This window comes from Rhinopithecus bieti, unplaced genomic scaffold (genome assembly GCF_001698545.2).
Source record: "Rhinopithecus bieti isolate Rb0 unplaced genomic scaffold, ASM169854v2 scaffold_11252, whole genome shotgun sequence".
In the NCBI taxonomy this organism is placed as follows: Eukaryota; Metazoa; Chordata; class Mammalia; order Primates; family Cercopithecidae; genus Rhinopithecus; species Rhinopithecus bieti.
This window is the reverse complement of record NW_016806895.1, coordinates 359,017-370,875: the sequence shown is the minus strand read 5'-3', so window position 1 is coordinate 370,875 and position 11,859 is coordinate 359,017. Positions and strand designations below refer to the sequence as shown.

Below are 11,859 nucleotides of genomic sequence, written 5' to 3'. Positions count from 1 at the left end.
AAAGAAGCGCAGTCCAGGCTGCTCTGGGCATTGTTCTATTGCTGCTGCATCATAATCATAATGTGCTGACATAGTCTCACAGTAAGAGAAGAAGGGCACTGGGGAGGAGCAGCCCTGCAGGTCTGCCCCTGAGAGGAAGTGTGGTCAGCATTCCCGTGGAGTGGTGGTGTGAAGTTTTCAGAAGATTTCTTGGAGAGAAAAGTCAATTTAGCAATAGTATAACCACGGAAAAAATATCATATTTTACATCATTGATCATTCAATTGATAATTTATTATTCAATTTCCCTGTATCCTAAGTTTCAGAGACTTAAACGTATTTAAGGCACTTTGAGCCGCTGTGAAGAAAAGCATCAAAAGAATATAGCATTTTTAGAGGGAAACTGCTTAGAAACAGAGCTGAGGCCGGGCACGTGGCTCACGCCTGCAATCCCAGCACTTTGGGAGGTCAAGGCAGGAGGATTGCTTGAGCCCAGGATTTTGAGACCAACCTGGGCAACACAGTGAGACCCCATCTCTATTGAAAGAAAGAAATGCTTTTAAAGATGCATAAAATATAAAACTGTATGTATAACTTCATTTGGAGATTGTAAGTCTGAATTTGTGGCACTTTGTCAAATTGAGGTCTGTGAGCAATTAGCCCTCTTTGTCCCTCATGAGATGGGCCTGCCTGTTCACGCTGCATGGGATCTTCTTAGCTGCATGTCCTAAGCTTGGGATATGAAGGTTTCCTGCCACATTCAGTCCCTGGTGAGTGCAATGCAAGGTACATTCTTTCAGTCGGCTCAGTAATGAGTACTTACTATTTCCTGGGCATCATGCCATGCTGGACCACAAAGATGAACAGTCTCTGCACTCAAGAAGTTTACCATCAAGTGGAGAAGGGGTCACGTAAACAGAATATTTCAGTGTTATGTAGCAATAAGATGGAGGGGTGACAGGGGATTCTGGGAGCACAGATGAAGGGCACTTAGTCCAATTGGGGGATTTAGGGACAGTTTCACGGAGGAGCTAATATCCAAGCTAAACCCTGAAAGATTGGTCAGCCTGAGCAAAGGCACAGAGGCATGAAATGACAGGGTTTGAGGGGTAACTACAAATGGTCTGGTGTTACATAAAGTTGAAGAGGAGAAAAAAAATTAAGTTCATGGAAGAAGGGCCTAGATTGTGGAGGGCTTTGAAAGCCATAACTAGGTGCTGAGACTTCATCTGCTCCAGTAGTTCTAATAAATAGTGTTACATGGAGAGATTTATGTTCTGAATTGATTATTCTGAGAGCAGAGTGGAGGACAGATTTGGGAAGGGCAATTCTGGAGATACTGAAGCCATGGTAGTGGCAGTGGCAGTGTCAATGGAAAGGAAGGGGTTAACTTGGGAACTATTAGTAGAGTCCATAGAATTTGGTGACTCACTGATGTGGGGAGGGAAAAGGTGACTCAGAGTTTTGGGAAGCTGGGTGAATGACGGTGCCATCAACTAGGAAACAAACTACAGGCAGAGGAACAGGTGTAGGAGGCAGAAAGAATGAGGTGCTTGTTTGCAGGAAACCTTAGTTAGCATGGTGTCTCGTATTCAACTGTTTAGTAAATGATTTCTTTCTCCTTTAAATGTTCAGTACCTTCCTAATGCTTTTAGAATATGTGACATGTATCATAAGGTATGTGTCTATATTTAGCATTAAACTCAAGAGCCTATATATTTGTGAGCATGATCTGGCTCCATCCTGGCTTCAGTTCTTTCCAACTATATTTCAGACAACTTACACCACTCCCTCATCATACTTCTGTCTCTTTCCTGATGTTACATTCTTTGAGCCATTTCCTGTCTGAAAAGCTCATCTCCCAGCTCTTCACATATGGGCTTATTTTCGTTTTTCAGAACCCAGCTCAGATGTCACCTGTTTAGAGAGCTGTTTCTCAATCACTTGGTCATTGACTATCTCTCAGCTGCAAATGCACCACAGCATACTCTGCATTGAATTGCTGGAGCTCTGCAAACTACATTTCTCTCTCCAGCTGGCTTTCTGTTAGGCTCAATAATAGGTTGCATTAGACCAGAGGAGGCTAGAAAATAGGAGGGAAGAAGAGACTTGTGTTCCCTCTAGTTGACCTGCTATTTCTCTCAGTGTCACCTGGGCAACAGCAACTGGTTCTAGCCTGCATTTTGGTTGTTTTGTTTTTGTTTTTGACATTCTCAGAATCAGCAATTGGGCAGCGCCCTCTCCTTAGAGGGCTGAGTCCTGGCTCCAATGGGTCTGACCTCTGAGCTTCCAGGCTGTGATTCCCCTAACCTATCCCTCCCAACTCCCCAGCCCTAGTTGTGGGAGTTGCTTCTTCTAGTTGTCTCTGATATCTGTGTTTCCTTTGTGCTTTTTTTCTAGGCCTCCAACACCTATTTAACATATTCCTGCATTGAAGTCTCTCTGTTGAAATACTTAGTGTGATTTCTACTTCTTTTAAAATGGCTGGATCTTGACACAACCACTGAATGTGATTGAGGCCTCCATCCAGTCACTGTCTAACATGTCATTGAATGTTCTTCATATACTTTTCCTAACCTGCATTTAAATAGTTTTCCTTTCTCATAATCTCTCTTCTTCACTTAGATATCTGAGACTGTCTCGTTCATCATTGTATTCTCAGTGCCTAACATGGAGCCTGGCATACTGTAGGAGCTTAAGAAATGCTTGTTAATTAAAATGAATTATTTCAAAAGACTGCAGGAGAAATACTGGTAGCTGACCATACAAAATGGACAGGATTGAGCAAGTCTTTAACTTTTTGGTTCTAGGCCAAGTTATTGATGAATTCTGTAGCAACATAACACAGAGAGTCAAGCATAATGCTTCTTATAAACACGTCAGAATGCAATGCATTATTTAATATAGACCCATCCTCATTGGAATAACAAGACATACAGTTTATTTACTTTGAATTCTGTACTTACATAACCCCCTACCCCACTTTCTATAATTGGGAAAGATAATGACTTACATTGTTAGGGTTTCATGAAGATCAAGAATTGTTAACAGGTTAGATCTACAACATTTTTTGATTAGCAAATAATTTTAAATATGAAAGCCATCCAAAAGAATCCACCTGCTGTAACATGCAACATCACCAAGCATTTACTTGATAAACATTGCCGGCTTATGTTCTTTTTTTCATTCTGGTATGATTTGAAACAACCAAAACACAGAACCAAAAAATCTGGTTAAAAAGGAACTGCTTAACTTTTACACAGCTATAATCAAAACCTGAAAACATCTTCTATAGCCTTTTATGTAAGTATCAACTACTAAGACAAAAAAGACTTATAATATGCTTCTTATATAATTTTAGTCAAATAAATGCAAATAGATTAGATAAAATTGATGTCCACGGTGCCAAGTAGAAATATTTTGTTGAACTTTAACATTTAAATGACATTTCCCCTGTTTCCACTTCAAGTGTGTTCATATCTTCTCCTTTTTCTAACTCAGAAGGAAAAAATGTTCCTTTTATTTTCCAGCCGAATTGGGGCACCAGGGTCCTTAAATCCAGCCCTTCTTTCCTCTTCTTTCTCCTTTTAGGATACTACTCTTGCATTGTTAACATGCCCACCACTGTTGTTTCTTTTTCAAAACCCACAAACCAAATCTTCCCTCCACTTTGTTATCAGTTCATGCTACTATTTTGTCTTTCTTTTTTCACACACAAATTCAGAATAATTCATGTTCACAGTTTCTAGATTGTAATCTGGCTTTTGCTCTTAACCCACTACTAAAATTGCACTATTAAGAGTTCACAAATAATTGCCTAATCAATAAGGGTTTTTGGGCCTTCATTCTTCTTGGTATTTCTTTTGCATTTACAGTTGATCCTTCTTGAGACTCTCCTCCTTGGTTTGTGGGACCCTGCACTCCTTCTCGTCTCTTCTACAAACTGTTTTTCCCCTGATGCCATTCATGGCTTTTTCCTCCAACACCCCAAGGCCTGTCCTCTTCTCTTGGCAAGGCTTTTCTTGATAATCATGTCCATCCACCCTTGCATTTCAGATGCCACCTTTATGTGAATGATTCCCAAGGTTGTATCCAGTCAGTAACTCTTCTGTGAACCCCAACCTGTACTTTCAAATTCCAATGGGACATGTCTATCTTAGCACTCCTGGCATCTCAAACATATGCCCAAACTCAATTCCTCCATAAAACTCATTTTTTCTTTCTTTTTGTTCATGTTTAACATTTTCTCAGTCAGCCAAGAGGGGAGACTTTGAATCATCTCTCCCTTCTTTAACTTCCTTTCCAAAACTTGAAATCTGCCATAAAATTCTTTCCATTCTTTTCTCTCCAGAGATGTATCCATCTGTCCGGACCTTCCCATCACCATCACCATCACCTCTACCCCCTCACCTGCACAATTGCTATAACTTAACTGGTGCCTTTCACTTATTTCTCTCCATTCTAGTCTATCTGCCTGAAGCCTGCCAAAACATTTTCCCTAAAGGATATCTCTGATCATGATACATCCCTGATCAAGAATCTCTAATGGTTTTATTGTCTCTAGAATAAATCTAGACTCTTAATTTGGTACTTAAGAACTTTAATACCAAATAACTTTAATAACTTTTGGGCCTTAAATCAGTACTTTTTCAGTCTCACAAACATCTTATACCTATTTTGTTTCTATAACTTAAGAGTTTAAGAAGATAGACTGTAGGCTGAGTGTGGTGACTCATACCTGTAACTCCAGCACTGTGGGAGGCTGAGATGGGCGATCACTTGAGCCTAGGAGTTCAAGACCAGCCTGTCTCTGCAAAATACAAAAAAAATTAGCCAGGTGTGATGGGTAGTCCTAGCTACTCAGGAGGCTGAGATGGAAGGATCACTTGAGCCCATGGAGGTCAAGGCTGCAGTGAGTTGAGATCATGCCACTGCACTCCAGGCTGGGCGACAGAGTGAAACCCTATTTCAAAACAAAAAACAAAACAAAACAAAACAAAACAAAACAACAAAAGAAAAACAGAATATAGGTGGGGCACGGTGGCTCTTGCCTGTAATCCCAGCGGATCACCTGAGGTCAGGAGTTTGAGACCAGCCTGGCCAACATGGTGAAACTCCGTCTCTACTAAAAATAGAAAAATTAGCTGGGCATGGCAGTGCATGTCTGTAATCCTATCTACGTGGGAGGCTGAGGCAGGAGAATTGCTTGAACCCAGGAGGTGGAGGTTGTAGTGAGCTGAGATGGCGCCACTGCACTCCAGCCTGGGTGACAAGAACAAGACTCCATCTCAAAAAAAAAAAAAAAAAAAAGAGTACAGACCGTAGAGTCAGATTGCTAAATTTGAATCCTTGCTCTCTCTCCTACTATCTATGTGACCATGGACAAGTTTCTTAGTCTCTGTTCCTCAGTATCCTCATCTGTAATACAGGAAAACCAATGCTTATAGGGTTGTGAAAATTAAACATATGGAAAGTATTTAGGATAATGCCTGGCCTACAGTAAGTTCTACATAATGTGTTTTATTGAGAAAATATTTACTGATGCTTGCATATATGAACATATGCCAGAGACTCTTCTAGGAATTTGGGGATAACAGGAATGAACAAAATAAACAAAAATCTCTACCTTTGTGGAGCTTAATATATGACAAGCACTGCTCTCAGCACATTTCACATGTTTAATTTCCACGACAACCCTATAATTGTTGTTCTTCCTATATTACAGGTATAGAAATTATTCTATAATAATTATCATTAATTACCTGTCATTCTCTGTTTTTGGATACCCTTTTTCCTGTGCTACCATCTTCAGAATTCTACCATCCTTCAAGACCCAGTAACATCAGCTGGGCATGGTGGCTCACAACTGTAATTCCAGCACTTTGGGAGTCTGATGCAGGAGGATCACTTGAGGCCAGGGGTTCGAGGCTGTAGTGCACTATGACCATGCTACTGCACTCCAGCCTGAGCAGTAGAGCAAGACTGTGCCTCTAAAAAAAAAAAAGACCCACCAACATGCCATCTTACTCCTTGAAATCTCATCTGAATTCTTCCAGCCCTTAGAATCTGTATTATGGCATTTATCACATTCTATACACTCTACTATATATTATCAAATATATTAAATATTGTGGTAATTTGCATGCATTTTTGTATCTCCCTAATGAAGTGTAATGTCAGGTGCTCTGCCCTATTCATGTTTGTAAAAAGTAGCATGATGTACTTTGTACCTAAAAACATAGTAGCTGCTTAACAAATACTTCTTGAATGAATGTACATAAAAGGATTCTTTGCATACTCTCTCATTTGACCTCTATTAACTAACCTTATCTTCTTCAACTGTAAATATGAAATGAAAATATCACATATCAGTATCAAATATTTGTTTACTATTTGGCCTTTACTTACCATCCCTTGACATTTTGTTTACTAGTAGGCCAATTTTTGTAGTTTGCTTTCCTGAGCACATTTTACAGTATATTTAACATCTTTCTGTTACCACCATTTGAAAAGTGCCCCTAAGTTTTTATTAAAGGAGTCATTATGGATAGAGTATATTTTACCTATTGTGTTTTCAATGGTCAGCACATATATTTTTTCCCATTTCCTTACTAACACACTTAAAACATTTCAAGGTGCTCATCTGTAATTTTTTGGTTGATTGCTTATTTTTTTCTCCATTTCAAAGAACTGTAGATGTTTGAAATTGACTTTTGTGGCATCTAAAATATGAGTTTTTTTTCCAAGTCATTAATACCCTTCCTCTAAATTTGCTTGCTATTCTCCAGCTATGACTGGAAAGACCAGACCGACTACAGGTTCTCCTACTTCTCATCTGTATTTTCACATGCTACAGATCATAATGCTATGATCACATTTTTTTCCCAAACATTGTAGTAAGATACAGAGTTACAATATACCATATTTTAAATCTTCTTGGTAGGCCATCTTAACTATTCCTTTTATTAGGCAGAACCCTATCAGAATGGCATGACATTCTTCTCTTTTTTAATGATGAGGCCAACACATTACATTTTTAAATAATGATCAAGGAATTTTTTTTATTCATTAAGTTTCAGTATCATTACAGAAAATGTTATGGTACAGAGTTGTTTAACATTATTTTGTCTTTGCTCTTGATTTCCACATGAATGCTGGTAACACTAATATCTGTACAAGATCAGTCTTTGATTTTATTGTTTTGTTCTGTACAATTTTAAATGTATTGGTTAAAAAGGCTGTCAGCACTTAAGGAAGCATTTTTTCTTCAGTTTGTTTGTTCAAATAAAAGGTGTCCAGTTACTGCCCAAGAGTACTGTGCCATGAGGCTATTGGGGCGAGAAACCTCCCTGGATGCTCTGCAGGGGATGGTTCTTGAGGCAAGGCAGAGCCTCCCTCCACCCAGTCAGTCTTCTTTTGGCACTGTGCACATAAACACGAGATACATGAGAAAGAACAAGCAAAAGCTCTCTGTAAAGCAGTTATGAAGCATACTAAGAAGGGAAATCCAAGTATTGCCTACGCTAGTATAAATAAGCAGACAGCCTTGATTTAAGAGCATAAGTAGTTGTATTTTAAAGATGAGAAAAACACAAGTTCTGCAGGCACCTACCGCTGTCTACTAAAAGCTATCGCTATCAGACCTAGCATTGAACACACAAAGCAATTTGCAAGAAAGGAAAAATTTGCCTTGATATAATCAGAATAGAATTGTCTGTTAAGATTTATTTTTAGGTGTTTTTTTCTTTAAAAGATATTTAAATTCATTTGAAATATAGTTCAAGATGTTGACTATACAGATCAACTTTTATCCAAATCGGGAAAACTAGCTGTGCCGTTGCATATTACAGGATACAGTCAATGATATGTGGACATGCATCAAAGCTTTCTCCTGCTGGTGACCATCATAGCCGTCCAATGACCATGACATCCACCACCTCGCCTTTGTGGAGCTCCACATACTGTTCTGTCTTTGGAGGTAGCATCAACAATCCATTGGCACTGCGCATGCTCATCAGACGGCTGCTCATTTGATTACCTAGAAAGAAATACTCTTATTACAGCAGCACAAGCATCATGGCATACACATTTGGGCCCTTGTAGACCTTTTCAAAATGTAAACAGACAGAAACGCAGGTCTTCAAGAGGAGAAGGGATGATCAAACTTTCCAGTACCTTTTCAGGTGGCCATGATACTATATCCTACCACCAGCTCATTCAAACTTTAAAAATAAACATTAGAAATTCTTGCTTGAAAGAGTAAACCAGGATTTTATAGCATTATGCAAAACGCCACAGAATTTCTCAATTCAGGCTGAAATGTTATGCGTGTCTGAAAAGGGTGGCTTTATAAAAACCTATCAAAATAATAATGACAATAATGGTAGCAGCTACCATTTCTTTACTAAGTGCCAAAGTACTAGGCACTTTACTTAAACACCTTATTTGATTCTCACAAGACTCAAAAAATTCTTAGGTAACTTGCCTAGGATCCTGCTAACTAGGTTAGTGGCCAATTTGAATGCAGCTCTCTCTGATGGCAAAGCTCATAAACTTGGTCACTGTTAGCTGATGTTTTCACTTAGTCCTACAATTTTTCTGGAGTCACATCAAAAGTTAGGCAAAATATGACTAGGGAAGTTGGAAATAACAGTTTAAAGTCCAGTGGAGGTCACTAGAGAACTCTAAATTATCAATTTTGATTTCTCTGCCCTTCAAATTTACCAATAAGCAGGGTATGGTAGAGGCAACAGAGAACCACATTATAAATTGGGCTTTCATCTCACATTTCAAGATGGTATAGCTAGAATCTCCTCCTTTTCCTACAAAGTTATACTCAGAACTTATTGGTTGAACAAACATATCAAATCTGTAATTCCAGATTTATTACAGGATATTAGTCAATGATATGTGGACATTCTAAATGTTTATCTAGAAAATATGGCTCAATAAAATAAGTAAACTTCTAATAGTTATTTTTTAACTTTTGCTATACTGTTTAGGAATAATTTGACTCATCTAAATTTTCAAAAAGGAAAATGTATAATAATTATAAAATCAGTTATAACCAAGGAAGATTATATATAAATTTGTGTTTTAACAGGATAGGTGCCTAGGCATATCTGTAGATGTGAATGACTAACCTGTACTCTGTGCCCAAGGTAGTGGTTCTTGGTGATGCCAAGTTAGTATACACCGATGGTATTCTGGACGAGGATCGAGTTTTACATCACATGATAACTACAGAATAAAGAAGAAAAGAAAACAAACTTGGTCACCTGATCATCTGACAAAACTGCAAGATGGTAGGGGTTGTGCAAAGAATACAGTGGACATGGAGACTATCCTTGGTATTCTGTTGTTGCTATCACTACCACCTTATGTTCTTTTTCTTTTTAAATAACATTCAATTAAAATGTATTTTTTCTTTTGACACAAGGTCTCACTCTGTTACCTAGGCTGGAGTGCAGTGGCACAATTATGGCTCACTGCAGCATTGACCTCCTGGGCTCCAGTGATCTTCCTGCCTTGGCCTCCTGAGTAGCTGGGACCACATGCATGTGCCACCACACCTGACTAATTTTAATTTTTTTTGTAGAGATGGCATGTTGCTATGTTGCTCAGGCTGGTCTTGAACTCCTGAGCTCAAGCAATCCTCCCATCTGGGCCTCCCAGAGTACTGGATTCATAGGCATTAGCCACCATGCCTGGCCACCTTCTATTCTTAATACACGAAGTCCAGGGGTTGGGTTGCTGGTGAAACGAGAAAAGAAGGTTAAGAAGATGGTGTTCAGCTTTGGTTTGTCTGGGAAAGGCTTTATTTCTCCCTTGTTCCTGAAGGATAGCTTTGCTGCATGTAGTATTTCTGGCTGGCATTTTTTTTTTATCAGCACTTTAAATATATCATTCCCTTCCCTTCTGGCCTGTAAGGTTTCTGCAGATACATCTACTGTTAGTCTAATATGGACTTCCTTGTATGTATGTAATTCTTTGTCTTCAACTTTTGACAAATTGGGAAGGATCTTTTGGGTTGAATATATTTGGAGACCATTGAACTTCCTGGATCTGGATGTCTATATCTCTCAACAGATTTGGGATGTTTTTCAGCTATGATTTCATTAAATAAGTTTCCTATCCTCTTTCCCTTCTCTTCTTCTTCTGGACTCTGATGATAAAAATATTTGTTGATTTAAATTCAGGAAGTACAGAGAACACTACAAGGATATTCCTCGAGAAGAGCAACCCCAAGGCACATAATCGTTCACCAAGATTCACCAAGGTTGAAATAAAGGAAAAAATGTTAAGGGCAGCCAGAGAGAAAGGTTGGGTTACCCACAAAGGGAAGCCCATCAAAATAACAGCAGATCTCTCAGCAGAAACCCTACAAGCCAGAAGAGGGTGGGGCCAATACTCAACATTCTTAAAGAAAAGAATTTTCAACCCAGAATTTCATATCCAGCCAAACTAAGCTTCATAAGTGAAGAATAAAATCCTTTACAGACAAGCAAATGCTGGGAGATTTGTCACCACCAGGCCTGCCTTACAAGAGCTCCTAAAGGAAGCACTGAACATGGAAAGGAATAACTGGTACCTGTCACTGCAAAAATACGCCAAATTGTAAAGACCATCGATGCTATAAAGAAACTGCATCAACTAATGGGCAAAATAACCAGCTAGCATCATAATGACAGGATCAAATTCACACATAACAATATTAACCTTAAATATAAATGGGCTAAATGCCCCAGTTAAAAGACATAGACTGGCAAATTGGATAAAGAGTCAAGACCCATCAGTATGCTGTATTCAGGAGACCCACCTCATGTGCAAAAACACAAATAGGCTCAAAATAAAGGGATGGAGGAAGATCTACCAAGCAAATGGAAAGCAAAAACAGCAGGGGTCGCAATCTTATCCTAGTCTCTGATAAAATTGACTTTAAATCAACAAAGATCAAAAGAGACAAAGACAGCCATTACTTAATGGTAAAGGGATCAATTCAACAAGAAGAGCTAACTATCCTAAATATATATGCACCCAATACAGGAGCACCCAGATTCATCAAGCAAGATCTTAGAGACCTACAAAGAGACCTAGACTCCCACACAATAATAATGGGAGACTTTAACACCCCACTGTCAATATTAGACAGATCAACAAGACAGAATATTAACAAGGATATCCAGGACTTGAATTCAGCTTTGGATCAAATGGACCTAATAGATATCTACACAACTCTCCACCCCAAATCAACAGAATACACATTCTTCTCAGCACGACATTGCACTGATTCTAAAATTGACCACATAATTGGAAGTAAAACACTCCTCAGCAAATGTAAAAGAACAGAAATCACAACAAACTGTCTTTCAGATCACAGTGCAATCAAATTAGAACTCAGGATCAAGAAACTCACTCAAAACCGCACAACTATATGGAAACTGAACAACCTGCTCCTGAATGACTACTGGGTAAATAATGAAATGAAGGCAGAAATAAAGATGTTCTTTGAAACCAATGAGAACAAAGACACAACATACCTGAATCTCTGGAACATGTTTAAAGCAGTGTGTAGAGGGAAATTTATAGCACTAAATGTCCACAAGAGAAAGCAGGAAAGATGTAAAATAGACACCCTGACATCACAGTTAAAAGAACTAGAGAAGCAAGAGGAAACAAATTCAAAATCTAGCAGAAGACAAGAAATAACTAAGATCAGAACAGAACTGAAGGAGACAGAGACACAAAAAAACCCTTCAAAAATATCAATGAATCCAGGAGCTGGTTTTTTGAAAACATCAACAAAATAGATAGACTGTTAGCAAGACTAATAAAGAGGAAAAGAGAGAAGAATCAAATAGACGCAAAAAAAAAAAAAAA

General features: G+C 38.6%; 1 protein-coding gene across 1 annotated transcript in view; it reads right to left on the bottom strand.

The window, feature by feature from the left end:
- Positions 1-7,007: 7,007 nt before the first annotated feature.
- GPHN (gephyrin) overlaps positions 7,008-11,859 on the bottom strand; it is a 298,334-nt gene continuing 293,482 nt past the window's right edge. Inside the window, 2 exon segments of the mRNA XM_017878642.1 lie at positions 7,008-8,017; positions 9,123-9,219. Of these exon segments, the coding sequence (XP_017734131.1) occupies positions 7,884-8,017; positions 9,123-9,219 (231 nt within the window). The 3' untranslated portion in view covers positions 7,008-7,883.